The sequence below is a fragment of the Meleagris gallopavo genome, chromosome 5 (genome assembly GCF_000146605.3).
Source record: "Meleagris gallopavo isolate NT-WF06-2002-E0010 breed Aviagen turkey brand Nicholas breeding stock chromosome 5, Turkey_5.1, whole genome shotgun sequence".
Lineage (NCBI taxonomy): Eukaryota > Metazoa > Chordata > Aves > Galliformes > Phasianidae > Meleagris > Meleagris gallopavo.
Genome location: NC_015015.2, coordinates 10,054,572 through 10,078,326, shown reverse-complemented (window position 1 = coordinate 10,078,326; position 23,755 = coordinate 10,054,572). Strand labels below are relative to the sequence as shown.

The following is a 23,755-nucleotide window of genomic DNA, read 5'->3' as shown; positions in this document are numbered from 1 at the left end:
CACATCCTTTTACAGTAAGGATCTCAAAGCATTACAGGGGTGGTTAATACTTCATTTTGCATGTGTAACTTTACAGATGAGGAATAAAAGGCTAAATATGCCTTTCACCTATGGTCACATAGCAAATCATATCCAGCCCTCCTTGTTTGAAGTCCAAGGATGTCTTTAACTGCTCCTTGTGGCCTCTACAACATGGAATTAATGCTGTAGTCATTAAGACTGTTTAGAATGATATTTTCTCTTGCTAAAATCAGACCAATATTGTTGTAATCTCTCAGTCCATACTCTTTTAACTGTATTCTGGAACTCATTTACAAAATAATTCCCTGATTTTTGTTCTGTGTAAGCATCTTTCAAGCGGATCAGCACTTTCAGTGTAAAGAACAAAATGGGTTCTCTATGGATTGCTTTTCTAGTACTTTTTTTGTGTAATGAATATCCAGTTAAAATCCAAGCTAAAATCTGTATTTTCCAAGATTCTAGTGTGTGTATGCTGTTTTGTGTTTTTTTTGTTTTGTTTTGTTTTGTTTTGTTTTGTTTTTTTTTGTTTGGTTTTTTGTTTGTTTGTTTTTTGCAAATGAAGCTGTATTTCTGTGGAGTTCCTAGCAAAGCTAGGATGGAGCAAGTGATGTGCACTCACTTGCACTACTTGGGCTCATCTTGTCCACATTTTCTGTACAGATATTTTGCTGAAGTCAGAGGACAGGATAAGAAAGACTTAGCTATGAACAATAGAAATGTTTGGGAATATTGAAAAAGTACCTCAGAACTAGATGCTGATAGTGGAAAGAAAACAATTACTGATAAGTAAAACAACAGCATGTGGTTCAGAACAGATATAGGAATGTTCCCTCCTACAAATAAACAGTGATACACTGAAAAAAATTGAAAAGTGACAAATTGTAGCTGATAAGTGGGAATATCTAACTGCAACTAATGTGTTTGTTAGACCAAAAGTGGCCTGGGCAGCTATGCATTCAATAAAAATTGTGAAATTTTTGTGGAAATAGGCTAGAAAATCTATTTTTAGAAATAGCCTTGATATAATGTGCAGGAAGATCATATGTTAAACATAAACCATGTGTTTGTAAGAATGTATACTGCTTTGCTTTGCAAAATGATAAATCTTTGCTATTAGATCTTCATAGATAGCTCCTCCAGTACCATATGATTTTTACAGTCCTTTTGACAAAGATTTCTTTTTTACAGTGAACTGAGATACTGAAGGCAGTAAAATAGTGTGTGTTTGGTAGGAGGGGCTTAATGGATTTCCATGACAATGAAGCAGAAAGCATAGTTTTAATAGGAATAGAACATGTCAGAGATATGTTAGTGTGTATATATACATACCCATTTGTATTTTTACCGTAATTTTTAAGACTAGTTTGTATGTACTCATATGGTACTAATTCATGACTTAATTCTTATTTATGGATACATAATTTACATATTTTTAAATGGATGCTAACTTAAGGTCGCTGGCATGTGTAAGCATTAATTTATGTGGTAAAAAATGAAAGTTGTAGCAGATGGTCATTATTGTTCATCAAAATTATATTAATTCCACATTGACATGAGACTGTTAGCTTTTAGATGTATTTGAAAAGTTGCTCAAGATTCTAAGCTTTTTGCTGGTTTTGAAGCTTATAAATAATCTGGGATCCGTCACTCCAAGCAAGGAGCTGCTTTTCCTTGGGATCATAATGAATAGTGGAATGGCTACCCTGACGTTTTGGAAAATGCAATACTGGTATTTCATAAGTATTTACAGTACCCAAAACATCATATGCACATTGTATGCGAGAGGTGCCTCCACTAGGAAAGTTGTACACAACATAGAGTATGTTGCATGCCATGAAAGCTGCTTCAGCATCCTTGCTACTGCATGTTGTATCCCAAGTGTGTTCCACTGACATGGTTATGTGGTTGATTTTGGTAATTACAAGGTTTCCTCCAATCTCTGGTTCTGCATGGATTGCCCAGAGCCCTTGCTCATCAATAGCAAGATCTATTTTTTTAGATGGAGAAAGTTGATAGGCAGGAATTCTTCCAGCCCCTGGCAGTAGCATACGGTCAACTATATTTCTCTTCTGGATATTGAATTTAATTATTTCATTTAAGGAGCCGTGTCTGTGATAGAATAGGAAACCCTGATAAATAATGTGGCCAGTCCCTTCCCAAGGAAATGGCAGGATGACTCTGCGAGCTTTTAGTGTATGATTGCTTTCCATGAATGTCATGATGTTTGGAAATTCAAAAATAACATTATTCACAGTACCATTTAATAAATAAATCTTTGTATGCTTCTTGCCAGGATCTTTCATCCAAGAACCATGCTTGTCTCCAGTCTTCTTGACCATCTTTAGGGACTTCACACTTGCAAGCAAGTGGTCACAACCTGTAAATAAATACCCAAAAACAAAAAAATCAAGTTAGAATATTTGAATTGTATAGTTTCCTTTCTTTGAATTATTTACTTTCTTTTTAACCAACCTAAATGCCAAGGTGAGTATATCAATAAAAATGGAATCTATGTGGCCACTGTTAAATATGTGGCTATGCTAAACAGTGTTGAACCTAACTTTATTATATATTTAACATCTCCTACCAAAGGAACAGCAAACCTTCAGCTACACATGCTGCTTTATTAGACTGGAGTTACTCAAAAAGTATTCAGTTCATGTACCTGATAGAAAGTTGGTAGATAACATAGTAGTGATTCCCTGATTATTGTCATCTATTCTCTTACAGGGCTATAATTTTGACTTCAAAGAGATGTTAGATCAGTGCAAGAAAATAATCAAATTTATTTCCTATTGAAAGTACACAGGCTAAAATCTATCCTCCTGATATGCGATATGTGTATGTGTATACGCATTTAGGAATTCTCTTATCCTCTGTTAGCTTCTTTTTCTGTTAGCTGAGTGGTGCAGTTCACACCATAGATAGAAGGGCTGCCATCCAGAGGGACCTGGACGGGCTTGAAAAGTGTGCACATGAGTTCTTGATGACATTTAACAAGATCAAATACAAGGTGTTACACTTGAGATTGACTTAGACCCAGATGTGAATACAGGCTGGGAGAAGAACGGGTCTGTCATGAAGAACTTCATCCTGATGGATGAAAAGCTGGACTTTTTACATGGTCTTATAGTGATGTGACAAGGGGGAATGACTAAAAGAGAGGAGATTAGGTTAAATGTTACAAAGAAATTTCTTAGAGAGTGGTGAAACACTGGAACAGGATGCCCAGAGAAGTTGTGGATGCCCCATATCTGGATGCATTTCAAGCCAGGTTTGATGGGATCCTGGATAGCCCGGTCTAGTGGCTGGTAACCCTACCCATGGTAGAGGAGGCTGGAACCAGATGATCTTTGTCCCCTCCAACCTAAGATGTTCTGTGATTTTTTTTATTTATTTATTTTTTTAAATTGCTTTAATGATGCAAAGATGAAAAGAACAGATGTAGTTTGTGTTACTGATTCTTATGCTAGAAGCATGACTGTGGAATCATGGATAAAGCTTTTACTGTAGTAAGTGAGCCTTCAACAAGGAAGGCTAAAGACCTGCTTGGAATTGTATATTTCAAAGGATGTCAAGGATAACATAGGCTTTTTAAAGTATGTTGGTAGTATAAGGAGGACTATGGAAAATGTGTGAATGAGGTGGATGCCCAGGTAATGGGGATGTTGAGAAGATGGAGATACTGAATGCCTTCTTTGCTTCAGTCTTTACTACTAACGTTGCTCTTCAAGAGTCCAGACCCTGGAGGTAAGGGAGAGAGTCTGGGAGGTGGAATTCCCTTGGTCCATGTGGATCTAATCAGAGAGCCAAAATCATGGGCTCAGAAATACATGAGCCCCAGTGAGATCACTCACATGTGCTGAGGGAGCTGGCATAAATGATTGGCAAACCACTTTGTCATCTTTGAAATGTCTTGGAGAATGGGAGAAGTCTCTGAGGACTGGAGGATAGTCAATGTCACATCAGTCTTCAAAAAGGTCAAGAAGTATGGATCTAGGCAACTACGGGCCAGTCAGCTTCACCTCCAACCCTGGATGAAGCAACTTGTTCTGAATGCCATCATCAAGCAATTAGAGAAGAAAGTTGTCAGGAGTAGTTAACATGGATTCACCAAGGGGAAACCATGCTTGACTGACCTGGTAGCTTTCTATAATGTCATCACCAGCAGAGTAGATGGTGGGAGAGCAGTGGATGTCGTGTATCTTGACTTCAGCAATGTATCTGACCGTCTCCCACAGCATCCTTGTAATGAAGATTAGAAAGTGTGGGATAGATAAGAATGGACTGTAAAGTGGGTTGAGAACTGGCTGACTGACAGAGCTCAGAGGGTTGTCATCAGCAGTGCAGAATGGTTGGAGGCCTGTAACCAGCAGTGTTCCCCAGGGGTTGGTGCTGGGTCAGATCTTGTTCAACATCTTTATCAATTACCTGGAGGAAGGGGTAGAGTCTAGTCTTCATAAGTTTACTGATGATACAAAGCTGGGAGGAGTATCTGACACTGGTAGGCTGTGCTGCCATTCAGTGAGACCTGGACAAGATTAGAGAGATGGGTAGAGAGGAATCTGATGTGGACTCATCAAGAGCAAGGTTCAACAAAGGTCTTGCACCTGGGTAGGAATAACTACATATGTCAGTAAGGTTGGAGGCTGGCCTGCTGGAGAGAAGCTCTGCAGAGAAGAACTTGGGCATCTTGGCGTACAACAGATTGGCAGTGAGCAGGCAGTGTGCTCTTGTCACTAAGAGGATCATCAGTAGAACAAGGAACAGTGGGCAGAAATTGGAAGAACAGAAAGTTCCTCACTAATTCAAGGAAGAGCTTCTTTACTGGCAGAGGGACGGAGCCCTGGCTGCCCAGAGAGGTTGTGGAGTCTCTTTCTCTGGAGATATTCAAGAACCACCCAGATGCCTGCCTGTGTGACCTACTGTAAGAAACCTGCCTTAGCAGAGGAGCTGGACTTGATGATCTCTAGAGATCCCTACCAACCCCTACAATTCTGTGATTGTTTTGGCTTTGTTGCGTTTTGTATGCTTTTTGCACAGTTTAAGACCAAGAAGCACTAAGTTTGTGAAGACCCAAGTATTTAGAGTATTTTATTGGGTACTGTCTTTCCGGGGAGGAAGAAAAAAAAACTGTTCTGCAAAGCATATTAACAAGCTTGTTTACCAAAAGTATTCAAATTACAAGAGACACTATTTGAAGTTTAATGAATTGCCTTTAAGTGCAGCCATTTTAGTAAACAGAACAAAAAAAGCCTTAAGGCAGGAAGTTCTGGCAGTAGATGAAATGGAGAAAGCAAAAAACAGTTCCCTTACTGGCCTGATGTGAACTTATTGAAGTCATTGGCAAGATTCCATTTGCCTTTAGAAATCAAGCATTATGTAATTTGTGTGTACTGATATCCTCTACGAAAGCACTGCTATATTATTGCAGCTAAAGCATTTGGACTTTTTGCTGGAAGTCCCTTACTCTGGTTGCAGCTTTCTCCAGCAATCTACAACAGCTTTCTTGGAACTAGTGTTTATTGATTAGATACATTAAAATAACTAAAATCATTAAGTTAAAATATCTAGTAGGTGTTAGCAATGCGCTCCTCATCTACAGGAGAAATGCACCAAATAACTGGATTACTGTCTGAAATCTGTGAAGTGTTTCTCTTTGTTATCTCAAATTGGCTTTCCTAACATCTTGCTGGATGGAACTAAGGAACTAACAAGCACAATGAGCAGAAAGTATACCAAAAATTATCCTCATTATCCGGGCCTTCTATTAACAAGCCTTATAATATGCAGAAGAGAATTTACCAATTCCACCCAAAGCAGGGCAAAACAGAATATGGTATCAACTACTGAATGTAAGAATAATCATTATGTACACATGTACCTGTGTGTATACATATGTATATATAATAGAATATATATAATATTTATCTTCAAGTGTATATGAGCTTGAACCAAAGTTAGTTGGACTTTATTTTTAGCTTTTATTTATTTAAAATTGCCAATCTCAGAGTGCTTCAGCAAAACAAAAAACCCAAACTTCTGGGTTCTATATGGTAATAGAGACAGAGTTACTGTGTGTTGGAGTTGTGAATATCTAGCTCCTAAGTACTTTAAAATCTACACAGTGAGTAGTTTCCCTTCAGTGGGGCAAGCATTAGCAGAAAGTTACTGTGAACTGCTGCAATAAAATAAAAAGTAATAACATTTAAAAAGGGACTTTTCCCCCTCAGAAACTCTCAGAAAAATGATTTTCCAAGTGTCTTTACTACAGACAACTTAAAATCCTCTAATGTTCAGAAAAAAGTACACCTGGAAAGAAGGAAGTCTTGATATTCAGATCTCTCAAACACTATAGTAGTAGAGTTTAGAAGCAGAATTGGTGGTCACTTCTGTTACCATCTGCATTAATGCTCCATTGCTGGAAAAGCCTAAAGAAGTGTGAACTTATTTGTAAAATTAATTCAGCACATTTCTTTTGAAGCTAGTGGAATTGTATAATTGATGCTAGAGATCTTTACCTAGCAGCTTAAAAGAACTGTCTATCTCCTGTAACTGTTGCTACATTTGAATGTACAGACTACATCAAATAGACGTAAATGATATATTGTGTATATATCATTAATTAAAATAACATAAAGATGTTTTATAATGATCAAATTAGTTTGTTTGGGGACGTTGAGTATTTTCTTCATAATGGATACCTTACACTTTAACTTTCAAATTAGAATTGAACTTTGGTCGTAGCTAATCCACTGTGCTCTGTTGATGAAGTACACAGTGGGGGAGATGGATAACAAAATAACAGAAGAGGGCAGCAAAATAGAAGGAAAATGTAGTACTGAATTAAGTTAATAAAAACTTGAGTTCACTTTTAAAGCTTTGATTTCTTGCCAGTACAAAAAACAAATACCAACACCGATTCCTCAATACAGTGGAAATGCAGTGGCAATTGCTCGATTGTTGTGGGACTTTGCAAGAACATGGTTGTTTGTTTTTTTTGTTGTTGTTGTTTTGTTGTTTTGTTTTGTTGGTTTTAATTTTGTAGTAAAAGCTTTCAAAGAGTAAACCTGATACATCAGGTTTATGCAAAATAAACATTTGGACTGTTCTTCCCTATGTCCCCCTCCCACACATATAAAACATGTACTTTTTTTCAAAGACTAGTATTTACATGTGAAAACCATATTATGTTTGATATTCGTGTAACTTGTGAAAATCTGTTATCCCTGCAAGTGATCTGTTCTTACTTGCATTAAGCATGACTTTAAGTTCCTTTTTTCTTCTGCTTCTTCTAATAGCTGCTGTTTCACGAGATCTTCATCTACTTCTACGCACATCTTAGAATCTCTCACAGATCCAAAATAGTCAATGTCCCTCTGTGCTCGTTCAACTCTTGTTAGCAAATTCTCTACTTCATCTTTAACCTCAGTCTTGTAACTGTTCAGTCCTGACAGACGTGACAGTACCATCTTTGAAAAGTCTTGAAATTCTTCAACATAATCCAGTATGTCTTGGTTGCATTTTTTCAGTCTGTTCTTGAGAAAGAGTTTACATAGAAACACATATTTTGTATAGATGTCAGTCTAATTCACAATTACTTAATTTCTGTTATCTCCTCCTTTACAGTTCCACCTTCTATTTGAAAACATTGGTCTGCTGCTGCTTAGAGAGTAGGAATAGCCAGAGTCTTAAGGACACGTGATCTCTGCCTACTTGCTTTCCTGAAACTGTTCCTGTAGGATTACTGGTGAAACAGTCTCAAAATTTTTTTCTGCAGGAAATCTACAAGCCTGAACATTTCACATAAATAGCCCTCTTCTGACCAGAGTCCTACTTAGTGTGGTTTTGGGAAGAAGGAAATTCTGACATGAGGTAGTATTTTGTTTTCTTGTTGTTTTTTTTTTCCCCCCCCAAAGTTGGCTGTATTTAAAAAAAAAAAAAACAAAAAAAAGTGCCTGATTGGGTGAATTTAAATTTAGCTGTCTGTAGAAGACTTATAATTCTGCAAATATTAAGAGGCACTGATATTTTCATATAGTTTAAGGCAAAGACCTGTTTCTGTCTTGCAGCTGCAAGAGGAATATTTCAAATCCCAATTCAAGGATTTGTTCTACACAAATGTATCTTAAGTTACTCTCTTGACCATGTTTATCTTTACACAGAAAGTTATTGGGCATTGTTTTCTGTCTCCTTAGTAACTGACAGCAGTTCTAGTGGTAACAGTATCATTATACCATTCCTTCAGATGGACTGACTCCATCTGATGTTTAACTGATGTTAAACACTTGCATATTTGGCTAAGTTTCACTGATGGTGTGAAAAAAACAAACAAGTGATAATGCCGTAAAATATAACTCCATGAAATGATACTGTACAATAAATAATAACTGGCAGTCATTATAGCTAAAGGGTTAGCAACAGTTTTACTTAACTGTACTTATTTGGAAAAGCTGGAAACTTATCTTCCTGATACTGATTAGAATACAAACACTTCAGTATTTATCCTCTCTCACCCCCTCAATGCATTTTCAACACCGTACTTAGGCAGTATTACTAAATTATATAAGTAGCACATACCTCTAAAGATAGGATACGCTGGTCTATGTAGTTCATCAGTGCTGCATCTTGCATTATATATTGGGCCTCTCCCATGATGTTTTTGATGAAGAATGGGACTAACAAAAAATGAAGTCCCACGATGATCATTGTTTAATTAAATCTTGAAGGGAAAAAATATTGAATTAATATACGTACAGAGTGCAACCCTCACTGCCACTCCAGAATTAAATAAAATTTAATATAGTTGTCAGATGCCACAATGTGGAAAATAACGAGGCTACAGTTATTAAGAAGACTTAAAATGGCTGTTGCAGTTCAGTTTATCATTAAAAAAAAAAAAAAAGTTGTGGAGCAGGAACTGAAAGTTGTATTTCTAGAAGCCAGATGACTGCTTTCCAGTTTGTGATCCTATGATCAATCCCAGATGTTCAGTACTGAGTCACATAAAGCCTGTAAGCCAAATTTCATTAAATACAAATAAAAATAATTTCTTTCCCCTCCTTTTCCTCCCATTTGCCTTCCCATGTAACCAGAACTGTGCAGGATAAACTTGGTGTAAATCAATGCAACTTCAAAGTCACTGAAATGCTTTTTTCTCCTTCATAGGGAGATCTGATGTGTAATCATCTATTTCAACAACCATAGTTGTTACTATGAAACAATCTAAAACCTTTTTTTTTTTCCACTTCTGGTATTCAGCCTATTTATAGTAAGACTGAAAATCGTAAATTGAAAACAAACAACATTTTCCCTTCTTGTTCCTCTTCTGAGTGCTTTTGAAACTAAAATCAGTATCCTTAACACAGTTCATTGTCATTATAATAGAGTCCTTTAAAGACCTCTTCTTTCAGAATAATAATCACCTTTTCAAACTTGCTTAATTTAAAGGAGTAATATATTTAAGGAATTTTTAAATTTCTTCTTTTTAAAAGCTTTCATTACTGAATGCCTTCTCTGGAGAGAGACATGACAAAGCTAATATTGAATTCCTTAGGAAACCACATGTTAGGACTTTAGAAAGGTCCTTTTGTATCTAAAGCCAAACTGGATGTCTCTGCTTCTCTTTCTCAGAAATCTCCACCTCTTCACTTTTTCTTTCCATTTTTATTTCTTTGCAGGTTTTGTTTCTTAAAATTTATACAGCTTTCCTTTGGCTTCTGACTCTCCTGTGTTTACATAAGCATGCAAGTGTTGACAGAAAGCATGAAAAAGTTATCACGACAGGAGTATTGAATCTTCATTTCCTTGTTTGTTGCAAGTTACAATTATATTTATTTTACAAGCAGAAATACATCTTTTTTTCTTATAATTTTGCTTTGTCCCAAGAGGCATAAACAATTTGCCAGTTCATATTTAAAGGCAAATACTTGGTTTTCATCCCAGTGCTATTTCATTATACTGCAGAACTCCTGCTAGGGAAGATATAAAGCTTGCATGTGGGATTCTTGAGAATAAGTACTTCAGGAAGCATATATTCTGCCTTGATTATGTTCTCTGGAATGTCTTGATGAAGTGCACTATCATCTTTTTCACAAACTAATCAGCTTCAGCACTGGGGAAGTACAAACAAAAAGAGTGATCTCCTTTCTCATTTCCAGAGTAAATCTTGAATAGCGATAGATTATCTACAAAGCAAACTATCTTGACTGATAAATGTCCTGTATATGGACATACTAAATATCCTTAAGCATGCTGCAGAAGAAAATAGATATTTTTAGTGTTATTCCATCTTGTCTCAGGATTACCAATGCAACAAGAGACTAGAAGCTTCCAAGGGTTTTTGTTAACAAGATATTGCTGTGCTTGTAAAGCTGTTATATCATGATAAATGGCAATGATGGTCTGTGTCAGATGAAGTTTTATTGGAGCTATGGCTTCTGGTAAAGAACTGGACATAATTTTTCTTTCAGTTAATACTTCCCAGTTTTGCTCTGCCTAGATGTATCACTGGAGAATATATTTATATGTATACTATCTGTATATGTTAAATATATTTTTTATAACCGTTTAAAGCAGGACTGGCTTGGCAGGCCAGGCAAGACATTAGTTTCAGTACACAGGATGTTGTATGCTAACAGAGCAGAAAGAGTTTTCTCATCTCAGGGAATAGTTTTTCTATTAAGTCATTCGTAGAACAGGTTTATTATTACTGTCTTGATTTGCCAGGAAAACTTCTAAAAGGAAACAAGTATGTTGATGTAAGTGTACATGCCTTTTTTAATCTTGTCCTTTTTCACTCTGGACAAGATAATATTCTTTTTCTGTCCATGCTGCTGCTTTGCTGCTTTATTTCACCTTTTTGCCGTTTCGTATCTGTCTTTTTGACATCTGATTGAGGCTTAAAAAAAAAATATCTTGTTACTTATCTGTTTGCAGTTGTAATTTCAGATACTGGCTGAACTTTTCTGAGCTTAAAGATTATGCTGGAACCAATTCAGAGTGAATTCTAGATTTGTGAAATAACTGACTAATTTAAGTTGATGTTTAGCTTTTATATATCAAGCTATGATTGGTTTCAGAAACAGTTTGTTTCTGGCATCTCAGTTGAACCAGAGCATTGGCATAATAAGTTAGGCACTTTGCAGTTACATGAATAACTGTATGGTACTTGCAAATGCTGTTACCTGCTCTTCTTGACTGTAAATGCAAAGTTCAACACTTAATTCCTATTCTGTCTAGGGTTATTATTTTTATTTCATTTACTACCTTGATTTGTATATCTTGAAGACTGGTTCACGTTGCTGTTAAAAATAAATAAATAAAATGTCTGAGTTCCAAGGAAGTGGAATCTGTCCTACTATAAAAAGCATCAGGAGTGATACCGCTGATATGTACTACAATGATGAGAAGGACTTTGAGATTTGGGCTTCCAGTAGGTGGCTCTCAAGAATTGGAAGGGAAATTTCACTGAAACACACTATTTCTAAAATCTTTCAAAAAATTTACAGGAAGAAATATTATTCAGATGATCCAAAATATAGAACCTCAAATGGAGAACTATTCGTAAGCCAGGTGCTGGTAGGCTTTAGCAATTTGCTCCACTGACAAGTTCTCAAGTCTTTTGGGTGTGAGCCTTCTGAAGTGGTGAAAGCCAGTGCCTTGTGGAACTGACAGGAGCTTCAGAAGACCAGTATAGGCAGGAAAAACTGCTAATCCCAGAGTAGTGTTCTAAAAATGAAATCACTAAGGCAAAATAAATCCCTTTTTCCTTTGGAGTTGATTAGGTAATCCACAGAATTTGATCTGAACACAGATCATTAAATAATCTGAAGTTTAAATCAACCATGTGTAATTACTCTGAACAGACTCTTGATTTGTTTGTTGTAAACTTAGAGTTAACTTGTGTTGACCAGAGATTGTTCTCTGTACTTGGGAAGCTTAAGTTTCTATTACGCTGAAATAAGCAAACTTGGAATTACACACTGTGATGTTAAAACTAATGTTAAGGTTTTCACAGCTTTGGGCTTGCTTTATAGTGCGATTATTCTCACTGAAGTTTGCTTTTCTTGGATGTTAAATGCATTAACAGAAGGAATACAGAAATAGTAAAAATTGCTTCAAATTTGAGTATTTACAGAAAATGATCACAACAGTCATTCAGCTAAGTTCAGCTCAGAATGCAGATTGTTCTTGTCTTTCTTGGGTTATATTTATTTTTGTAATTTACGGTAGGCATGATGCATAATTTCTGTTTATTAAAATCAGATTAAAGCTTACCTGCGTGAGAACCAGGAAAGATGTTTTTAAAATTTTAGATGCATCCAATTTATTTGTAGGTGTAGTAGGCATCAATATTATACCACTTCATGGTATCTCAGTGTTCTTGCATTTATCACTGCATTGAAGAGATATGTAGGCACGCAGGTTATGAACCCATTGCAAAGAGAGGAGCACCATATGTACCTGGGAAAACTATTAAAACTAAGTAAGTACCTTTCCATTTGAGAGCAGTTCATGTTACTGTCAGAAAAATGTTTACTGATGAGTAACATACTTCTATATGTTCACTGTACTTCACTTCACTGGTGAATGTGAAGAGAATGTATAACAGTGATGTGCTGTGAGACTACAGCAGTGAATTCAGGACTCCTCAGTTATATTGTTCAAAACTATGTCTTTGTCCCTACATTAAATTCCCAAGTGATTGCTAATGTCATGTTCAGTGATTCTGGTGATAGTTATGGTACCAGAAATTTGAGCTGAATGGAATGGAGCTGTGCTAGCAAGCGTCTAATTAAATCTAGCCCAAACCTAAAAGATAAGGAAAATGTCTATGAATCCAGGGGAGCTAGGACAGAAAAGGCCCTGAAGGGGCCATGTAGAAATTGATGAAGATAGCTGAAACTTGTTCCATTATTTTCATATTGTTAATAAAGATGAGTCCTTTAAAATAAGAGTTTGGGAAGCAGCTCGTTATTTTTGTAGCTAGTTGAAATCCAAGCAGGGGCGAAACCTATACTCAAGATTGAGTCTTAACAGCAAGAAAGTGTCTATTTTATAAATGTGAAAAAGTCAGAGTACAACTGAAGAAAGAAATGTCTTACTCTTGTTTTTTATATCTGCTTACACTCAGTTGAATCCTGAAGTCTCAAGGTAAGATAAATGAGGCTTTCTCTGATCTCAGATACGTACGCAGTACTCTTCTGATTTTTACTTATGGAAAAGTTGGTTAAATCTTTACTCTGTTGCAGAATACTTTTTGTATTGATGAAGTTAGCATTAAGAATTGTATTCAGGGATTGAATCAGAGACGTATTCTGACTTTCAATGAAGCACCACAGGTATAGTTTTCCATCTCTTTCTAATCTGTTAGGAAAGATAGATTTAATCACTTCAATATTTGGTTTTCTAATTTTTATTTCTTCCAACCTATTTATGATACCAGTTATCCTTGATTCATGCTGCAGAATCTAAGCAAAATGAACTGCTGATAATGTTAGAAGCAGAAAGAGCTGAGCTGGTAAGTACAGAATGACAAATAGAAGCATGCTTTTTTGATACACATTAGTTCAGAGTGTGTGTCAGGTGGACCAGAAGAGCAGTCAGCTGTACAACTCTTAAAATAGACATTTTTTTCAAAGCCTCATTTCAAGACAGTAATATTTTCATTTAATGTAGGTTTCATGTTATGCTGCACCTTATATCTGAAAATGAATAAAAAAATAAAACATTCCCCAAAGTCTCCAGATTAGAAAAATCTATAAGAATGAACTCTAAGCATGACACTTATGCGATAAATGGATTTTGTAGCCTTTGTTCTCTCTCTAAGGTTAGAACTACTATATTTGAAAGACCGTGTATCAGATGGGTTGGTCCTGGTGGCAGATCATGATGAACAATAAGGCACAATGTACTATGCTGATAGAAAAGGACATAGATGTGTTAAACTGTCACAAATAATACATAACATTTTTTAAAAATCTTTAGAAAGCAAACTGTTGTTTAGCGACTATAGCATTGTAATACTGAATCCTTTCCTCAAGATTTGTTATTTCACCAAAATTAATTACCTGTCCAGGCAAAAGGTCACAGATATCTGTGGCAACATATAACATTTTGCAGTGTTGTATCAAGTGGATTTGATCTGTTCTCTTTGACCTGTCAGGGCTCAGTGCACACTGAATTGGTACGGTTTGAATTATGAGTTTTCTGCTCAAGACAACCAACCTTGTCACAGAAATATGCAAGACAGTCTTTTCTTGGGGGAGGTGGCCGTGGTGGTGTGGAGGACAAGAACCACTTGCCTTAAGAGGAAAGCTGAAAAAGGGTGAATCAGTTGAGTAATACACAGTATGTGGTTAAAATTTTCCATCTCCCTCAGTAGGCCAGACAGTCAGAAACTGCATCTATTAACTGATTAAAATAAAAATTCAGTACCACCATTTTGGCCTTTTGCTAGGTTGTAGGGGGGAAAAGAACCAACTGTTCTGCCCTGCAAGCCATCTAGCTTGGCTGTTTGTTTCTCTGAGTAGATAGGGCATGAATAACTCGTCCATATGCTCAAACACAAAATTCTTGCTGTGGTTCTCCAAAACACAGGACGAGCAGCATCTGTATATAAGGGATATATTTTATGCACTTTGAATCACAGTAGTCCTCCATGGGGACATATTTGTTCCTGACACTTGGGGGCTAGCACTCTACTGTATCTTTAGGCCTGCTGGTATAATAGCAAGATATTCCCTTTTCTGTTCATGATATGTGGGTAATTCATCCGAAAGCTCTGCCATGAACTCATCATCTGCTCTGTGCACTTGTATTTCTGGCAGATATATTGCATAGTCTCTGTGGAATAGTTGTTGTAGAGGGCCCAGGGTTAATTTTGAGACTAGCCTTCCTAGTCTGAGGTAAGCAATTACTGCAGTTATTCCCACATGCGGGGCTGCTGTGGCAGAATTAAACAGAGAAGTTATCTTCTGATGAGATTGCTAATGTTAATACATTAATAAGTATTAAATTTATATACTTTTAGACTGTTTGATAAAGTTATCTATTCATTTCTCTCTGTAAAGTGATTTTAAAAGGTGATAAAATTCCAAGGGACAAATCAGGCTTATCAACTAGCTTATGTGGTTTTCTTCCTGATCTTTTGTTACAAGGTACTCCCTGAACTCTAAAGTACATCTCACTAAGGTCACTCAGAAATAAATGGCATACAATATACGAGGAAAAAATCCTATGGCATATTTCTGTAGAGGCTACAGAGTTCAGTCTTTAATTCCGGTCTTTATGTTTCCTTTTATTTTAACTCCCTTTTAAATAAACACTATAGCATCTGTCCGTGTTTGACATGTGCCAGGTACTGGGGAGTATAGATAGTTTTGTGATTATTTTGAATGGTATCTGAGTGCAACCATTTATTATATGTACCATGGTAGCCAAAGTTGCTACACAGCTGAAGGTGTACTGTGACTAATTATGGACTTGAATCTGACAGCCTTTTTCTGTCTCCATGCAAAACCACATATTTCTGTCCCGGTTATGTATTTGTATTTGTTTCATGTAGGGAACAGGAATCATCACCTTTAGTTGTCTTTTCTCATTAACTACCTATTTTTCTTTATTATTGTTTTAAATGTAATGATTGTTTTGCAAATAGCTACTCCTTCCAAAACAGCTGAATCCCGTTCAACCCTGGTTTTCTCCATTTGTCAGAAGTATCTACACAAGTATGCAGAAAAAAAACAACTTGGACTTAAATGGAAACTGATATTTGTATGGGCATTGTTACTTTACACACCTGTTGAAAGCTGAGCTTTTCCTTCTAGAGCTAGGTGCTTCCAGACCTGTCCCCATGTAGCAGTTTTATCTTGAGTATCAAGTGCATGACTGTGATATACAGTGTATGGAGAAATACATAGGATAAGCTTTAGCTCCTTATTAGACCTTTCCCTAATAAATATGCTCATACACAGCCTTACAGAGAAAATATTAGGGAGTTAAAGATGAGTCAAAAGAGGGCAATGTGAAATCTGCCAGCCTTGATATGCACCTGTAGCCCTACCATATAACAGGCCCAAAGCTGCAAACACGCTGTTTTTTGTAGGGAGCCCAGATGCCGCTACTGGAAAATGTCTCAGTTTGACATCGTTGGCCAGATGGTCAAACCTGAGCCCTGTGTATATTGTAATGCATGCAGATAATTCTGCCAAGTGTAGAAAAATAGAAATATAATCCAGAGACTGTCAGCAGTTAGAAAGAATTGCAACAAATTCTTGCATGAACAGCCAACAGACATTATGTTACTGGTGACTGTTCCTGTTGTATGTGCGACCCAATTATAAGATCTCAGCTTTGGCCCAGCAGTAGTCCTGACCTTCAGTAACAGTTTCATATTAGGACAGGGAGGTACTTGGCTTAGGAGGGAGACAACAGACTGCTACTGAAAATGGATGTCATTGCTTCCATTTTCCTCTGTTTCAGTATATAGTAAGATATTGAAACTGTCCACAAGTTAAGCTAACCTGACTTTGAAATTGAAACAGGAACAGTTTATGATATCCTATAGGAGTGGAAAGTGAAAGCACTTTAAAACCTGCTCTTTGCATATAAACTTGAAAAGCTGTTGAATTTTTCACGCTGTTTCTCTCCTGCCCAAAAATTACTGAGGTCTTCAGTGTGCTAAGTGCAACTTATGGTAATTACAGGCCTTTGTAAGATGGATAGTGGCTCTTCCTGAATAGTCTGATAAAACAGAAGTCTTAATTTTTCTTCTTGAATTTGCTGAAATGAGTTGAAACTCATTTTAATTCTGTCCTCTAAACTTTCTCTGGTTTCTCTGCTTTATTAAGCAGTTATATTTTTCCTGGCAACTGCATTTCAGTCAGAAACACGATAGGTGAAATGTGTTTTGGATGAAAGGTGCTGTAGATTAGATTACTGTTATGAGACTTCTATCTAAAGTTGTTACTAGGGATACAATTGTACACTTAGGAATCTTTTTAACCTACCTGATTACCTAGTGTTTTCAGTCTACAACTGAGATAATAAATGTTAAAAGCTTTGCAAAGATTTTACAATTCTAGTTAAGCAAACGTAACATTGACTTTTGTTCTTAATGCTCAGAAACCTCAGAAGTTGTGCTATCTCAATTACTTTTGCAATGAACATCATCCCATGAGAAATTTCAAATCCCCTACAATCTAACAGAATTGAAGCAAAATGGAAAATACACACAGAGAAGCCATTTTGCCCAGCTGGGCTTTGGCACATACTAACTATTAGAGAAAAATTTTAATTTAATTCAGAACACCTAGAGTGATTCCTTGGAGTTACAATTGCCAGTTTATGCTGAATAAGAAATACAGTTTCTTCAATTATGTGATTAGTGTGATATACTGCTTCTCTCTACAACAATGTCCTTAATATTGTAGAATAGCGGTAAACTGCTGTTCTTTTTCCGACAGACTGTGACAGATAGACGATGGCTGGCTGCAGCAATGCTGTATCAGATGGGATTTACTCAGAGTGGTGGTGGTGGGGAGGGGATATTCTACAACCTTGTAGTCAACATTACAATCATGCATGAAATGAGAATGAAAATCTAGGATAGCGTTGCCTATCAAGAGAGATAATTAGTGATTAGTTAATGAGAACATGTGGGTAAGTATCATAAATATATGTGAACAATGACTGAACAGATTGTATGGATGTGAGGGAAAAACTCCACAAATGATTTGATATAGAAGAATGTGCAGATAGCTTGTGCTGGATTTAGGTCCTTAGAGAAAACAATGCTTGGATTGATATTTTTAAAAATAATTTTTATATGTTTATTTTAATAAGAAACTTTATAAAGCGAGGAAACATTTCTAAGACCGTGAAATATATCCAATAGCAGTTTGTGGAAACAGTGACTACATTTGGCTTCGTGGGGATATTATCCACCATTACTTTTTCAGAAGAGTCCCATTAATTTGAAACTTGTTTCTCTGCAGAGGGCCAACTTAATTCCTATTTATGCCTTTAAAATAAATGATAATTATTTTGAGACCTGGCATTACCTTCAGCTTTCATGTTCATTTTGTCTTGGTTTTGACATTTTCAGGTGGTGCAGTTTAGTCAGGAATGTTTCAACATAGAAGCAGCTGTCCTGCAGCTTTCTACAAGCCTTGAATACCTCAAGAAGCAAAATGAGGAACTTCTGCAGACTTGCTGAGGTTCCCATCATTGTTTTACTTGTTTATTCATATTCTTAAGAATGATGCAGCTAGAAATAACTCTAAACTATATCATTATGCCAGTAGCTTAGTATTAAAAAAATGTTTTTTTTTAAATAGTGTCCAAAACAGAATGATTTTTAAAACTGAACTTTAAAAGCCTCTTTTATGCATACGTGTTTTGGAATGTCTTGATGCCTCACATGTTCTGATGTTTTTTCTTCACTTTCATAGCTGCTTGTAATATTAACTATATGCTCATAAATAAAAAAGCAGCTTTCTTGCCTGAAGGAAGTTTATTGTGTTTGTAAAAGGTTCATTCAGGGAGTTGAATTTCACTGGACCACAGATACTTGGAGGAGCAGATATAAATTTTGCAACTGTAAGCATGGTTAAATCTTTTATTTATATAGTAATGTACTTTTCATACTGCCAGAAAACAGTGAGCAGAATGTACTTCTGGTGCATCTGTCTTAATGCAAGGAAAATCTGCCAGTTTACAATTTCCAAACAAACTGCTTGTTGTAATATCAAATATCAGTCTTCAGCATGATATCTTGAGAACTAAATTAAACAAGTCCTCTCTTACTATAAATAGGAAAATGTGTTTTGATAAGTTAGTTTCAAAAGAAATCACCTTAATCATACGCAAAATATTATGGAAAAATATGAATTGTGAAAGTCTACTTAATTACAACTGGCAAACAGAGGGAGCTGGACAGATTGTGGTTTTAATTTTCAGCACTGCCTATGGGGCTAAAGAATCTGCTCTCCCAGAACTGTTTATAATGAATCTGATGTAACTGTGCCATCTCAGATTTCTGAAATGCATGAATTTTGGAGTAAATTGGAGTAAATTTTGGACTAAACCTGGACATAGGTCTGTCATTAGTGTTTCTTTAACTCTATATGCTTGGTCTATTTGCGTATACATGTATACATACTAACTAATTTAGAAGTAAGCGTTGTGTGTTTGAAAGCTTGCTCAAATGTTTGTTAGGAGGTTGTTTTTTTCTTTTTACAGTTGCACCACTTGATCTAATTAAAGGTATTATGTCTCCCAGTAAATCTTTTCTGGCTTATATATTCACATAAATGCAGCTGTGACAGCATTAGTTATATTTGCCATCTTTTGCACGTACATTGCAGCCAGTTTGTGTGGAAGTGTAAAATAAGACAAAATTTGATGCATTAGTTGGTCAAGTACATGTTAGTATTTAGATTATTTAAATTTATATTTAATTTCAAATAATTTATTTATATTTTTGGAAGCTTTTATATTTATTTTTAGCTGTTAAGAATAGCCGTTGAAGATGCATAACAGAATGAGGACTAGGAAAGCAACTTGTTTGTTTCTTAGCAAATATATGAGCATCTTTGAAGTTCCATTTGGCATTCAAAGCTCTGCCCATGAAACAATAAAATTCCAAAAGGCTATTTCTTCACAGCTTTCTGGATGTTTTCAGATCATTAATAGAATAGGAAATTTTTTTGAATGCTTAATCTGAATAATAAATATGCAGATCAATTTACTACTCACCCTTTGCAAAACAATTTCATCAGTTTCAGCTACATTCTACAACTGTTCTTTGGAGGCTGTGTTATGTGCTGTGTTTTGACAGCAAGAATTACCAGTAGCAGATTCAAAAGGCATTCAGTAGCTCTATTCTTATATGACATACAATTTATTACTGTTCTAATGGCTTCTAGAACAAACTAATATACAAGTCCATCCTATGTTAGGTTTAATGTCCCTGAAGACAAAGAATTTATTTATTTATTTATTTATTTTGCTTACGTATATAACAGTATTTATCGTATAAATTCACAACTGATTGAAGGGAAAGGCATCAAATCTCATACAAGATTTTTGTATTACATGAATTTAAGTGTAGTTAGTGGCACGGTATGGAATCAGTAACATGATAACCAAAGTTTATGAGCTTTGGAAATTATGCTTTTCAGACTTCCAAGAATGCACTATCTTTCTACTTTAAGTGTATTAAAGACAAAGAGTATATGATGTAGGAATCAGGCAGCAGACATAGCCCTGAAACAACAGAACAATAGATAAAAGATTGTTTGCTTTTTCAGGGCTGAATTGTCCATTCGTTATGATTTTGTTTAGGCTTCGCACAGCAATCCTTTTACCATCTGCCAGTGTAGGCTTTCTGTTTGTGCAACTGGACCTAATTCTGGACTTTAGGCATGGGCTGCACCAGGACCTGGGTTTGAGTGTTTATATGCTACCACTGCATTTTTATGTTCAGTTTCATCTGCTGCCTTGCTTCCTTTGAGGAAAAAGCTGATTAGTCAAGTCAGGCCATCCAATGGGCTCTTTTGGCTGCCAGTTGGATCAGCTTGATGTATCAAGTGGTCCTATGTAGGGATTTAGATTACTATAAAAATTCTGGCTTTAGACAGAATGTTCTGCTGATAAGCCAGGAAGAATAGCCTCTTTCTTCTCTTGCTTTTTCAAGTTTTACTACAAATCTTTGATCTATTTTCTTTTTTTCCCCCCTTATTTAGGGAATATTGTAGATTATTCAGAGTAGAATATCCATCATGGGATTGACTCTGATGATCTTTTTCCCTTTCAGGTGTCCTTCAAACTAATTTGGACAAAAATAAACACAAGAATTTTCTGTCCTGCGTGCTTCAGACGTTATTGGTCACTAACTGCCACAAATGGGTGCTTTGTCATTTTGGCTTCTTCATGCAAAGAGGATAAAAAATGAGTGCTGTCTGTTGAAAACATTCTAAATAGCTTAATAGCCATTATCCTAGGCAGGTACATTTTACTCTCCATTTTGTCTTGATTCCAGAACATGACTTTATCTTTCACATTTGTCAAATACCTTTCCAGATTTGCAGTCTCAAGAAATGAAGGTGTCTTTCTGTACCCAGAATAACTCCCACAAATCTGTCTGAAAAAGTGTTTTAGAAATCACCATTATAAATCATTAAATACTTTTGCTAGAGGGATGTATGTAACCACCTATGAAGTGAACGATGTTTCTTTTTAGTGTCTGGTCTGAAGAGATAGGAATATATTGATGCTGTTAAGTGAAGTTATGATCTTTAGTTACTATTATTTTTTCTGTAATACATGAAAATATAACCTGTTCCTATGGAATTGAATGCATAATGTTCTAATGTGGTAAAAAGTAGTTAATTTCAGATCAAATAACTTTCTCAGAATTTAACATGGCATGGTTGCCAATATGTGCAGTAGGTGTGTTCATAGCTTTGAAGCTAAAAGTATTTTATGGACATTAATTGTGAAATTGTGAAGAATACGCAATAACAAATAAGGGAGGAAAAATTAATTGTAATTCACCTTTTTCTGAGATTGGAAATCATTCCTTCTATTCTTCATAAATATCTGGAAGAACAAGTTATAGTCATGGAAATATTTATTAGAATCTAAGGATATTAATTACTTCATTTTTTTAAATTTAGAAGTTAGCCCCCAAGGCTTGACTTTGAACTCACATTTTGAAAACTGGAACATAAAATCTGTATTCCTAATTTAAGGGACTTTGTAAAAGATGCTAGTGTTCAAATAAGAAGACAGTTACTGCCTTGATAGAAGACTGCACAATTCAGTTTTCTCTCTGAAGCTTACAGGAATTAAAGCTGCAGTTCACAGATAGCAACTACTTTTGAGAGATTGGGTGCCTTGGAAGCTATCTTAAGCAAGAATTTCTCATTTTAAGCCATGTTAACCAGTTTCTGACACAATGCACATTCTCTATGCTACTCCATCAGATCCTGCAGAGGGACTCTGTGTGATTTTTCATCGTAAATTAATTAACCTACTACTTACCCTAGGCAGGCACCAAATAGCAATGGGTCCATGTTAGTTGAAACTGTAAAATGGGTTGACTCACAGCTGCACCTGCATAAGCAACTGTATATGTACACATTTTAACAGATGCCAAAGTGTTGAAGTTCTGTTTAAACATGTGGGTCATCCGAATCACCTAGGATTTCATATAGCATAGAAAAATGCCTTAAAATGCGTACTACATGCTGGAACAACAGAGGCAGCAGCAGCAGACTGCTTTGTGTACATTATTTACACCAATCTATTGGTGCATTTATGATCTGCATGCCATTAGAGGTGTGGATGATTGCTTTACTGTATGATCAGATGTTATATTTGAAGACCATTAATCAGGCAGAAAAAACATCAGGCAATTAATTAAGTTATAATACCAGTCTTGTAAGAGGCTTCTGACTATACTAATTAATCAAGTCAAGTTAGAAGGTTTTGTTCAAGGAGCTCTGAATCACTTTCTGATAGCCTTCAGAGAAAAGAGCTCTCAATATCGCAGAGATGTAAACTATTTGAAATACACTCATTTTGCACTCATGTCTGCTGCTATGATGGATTTGATCTTATAAAGGCATGATGAAGTCAAGATGTTTTCTTGAAGGGCTGCTCTAATGAGCTTCAGTTGTCTCAGAAGGAATACCTTCTTTTTGGTGAGGTGGAGGAAAATTGTTTTAATCTTCAAAATTCAACCAGACTGCCATTTTGGTTGTTCATTTTAGGAGAATGTGGAGAGACTACGCTCTTAGGAAGAGCTCACTTTTATTTTTTTAATGCAACAATGTTCATGGCAGTAAGAGAGCCTATGGGAGTTTTTCTGTATGTTTTGCCATAGTCACTGTCAATAGCGAACAGTACCAAATTTCCTCTTAGCTGAAGATCCTCAGTGCTGTAGTAGCATACTACATATTTTTCTCATGATAACAACCTTCACCTGGTGCTGAAAATAAAAAGAACAATTTTGTTACCATTTTATTTATTTGAAAGCTTTTGAAATTAGCTCTACATATAACTGCCCTTCTTCTTCTGGGGTTTTTGTCTCTGTGAAGAGGGTGGTAATTGCAGTTGCACCCATCGACGACCTGTAAAAGAGCGTGGGCAGATCCAGCACTTTCAGTAACAGGGCGGAGCTATTAGTCACACTTGGTAACGCTACTCTGATTGTGCTGGTGCTAGTGGGTCTTCTGGATTGCCATGGCTGCGTCCCGGCGGAAGGCTACTGCCAGGAAACATGTGGAGACCCAGACAGAGGTCCCCTGCACACGTAAGAGGAGGGCTGTAGCCAAGAAGAGCGTGGCGATCCAGACTGAGATCCCAAAGCAGCATGCTAGCGTTCAGGTTGCTGGCTGCAATGAGTGCCAGAGTCTGGCCCTTGAAGTGCCAGGCGATGGAGGCAATGCCTGTGTAAGGTGCGACCAGGTAAATGACCTTCTCAGTCTGGTGGCCTGCCTGAGGGAAGAGGTGGAGAGGCTGAGGGCCATCAAGGACTGTGAGAAGGAAATTGACTGGTGGTGCCAGGCCCTATCGGCCCCGAGGTCCCAGCATGCGACTGTGGCTCCCTATGGGGCATGTGGCCTCCAGTCGCCTTGCAAACAAGTGACGGAGAGGAATCGACAGACAGACTGTGCTCCGGATATAGTGAGCCCCCAGTCTGCTCCTTACCCTCACAATACTT

The 23,755-nt window shown here is 36.5% G+C and overlaps 1 protein-coding gene and 1 long non-coding RNA gene across 3 annotated transcripts in view; one reads left to right on the top strand and one right to left on the bottom strand.

Moving 5' to 3' along the window:
- Window positions 1-23,038, top strand: part of LOC104910997 — a 28,770-nt gene extending 5,732 nt beyond the window's left edge. Inside the window, exons 4-6 of one of the 2 annotated variants that reach the window (XR_004159828.1) lie at window positions 7,802-7,896; window positions 18,131-18,242; window positions 20,843-23,038. This is a non-coding gene — a long non-coding RNA (uncharacterized LOC104910997). Of the gene's footprint in view, window positions 1-7,801; window positions 7,897-18,130; window positions 19,438-20,842 lie in introns of those variants that run through there. The other variant, XR_002114967.1, reaches the window with a different exon arrangement.
- On the bottom strand, window positions 538-9,036 carry OLFML1 (olfactomedin like 1). The gene is given in 4 exon segments (XM_010710969.3): window positions 538-2,398; window positions 7,272-7,301; window positions 7,304-7,559; window positions 8,602-9,036. Coding segments are annotated over 4 exon segments (1,194 nt in total). The 5' UTR covers window positions 8,731-9,036; the 3' UTR covers window positions 538-1,619.
- Window positions 23,039-23,755: the final 717 nt, after the last annotated feature.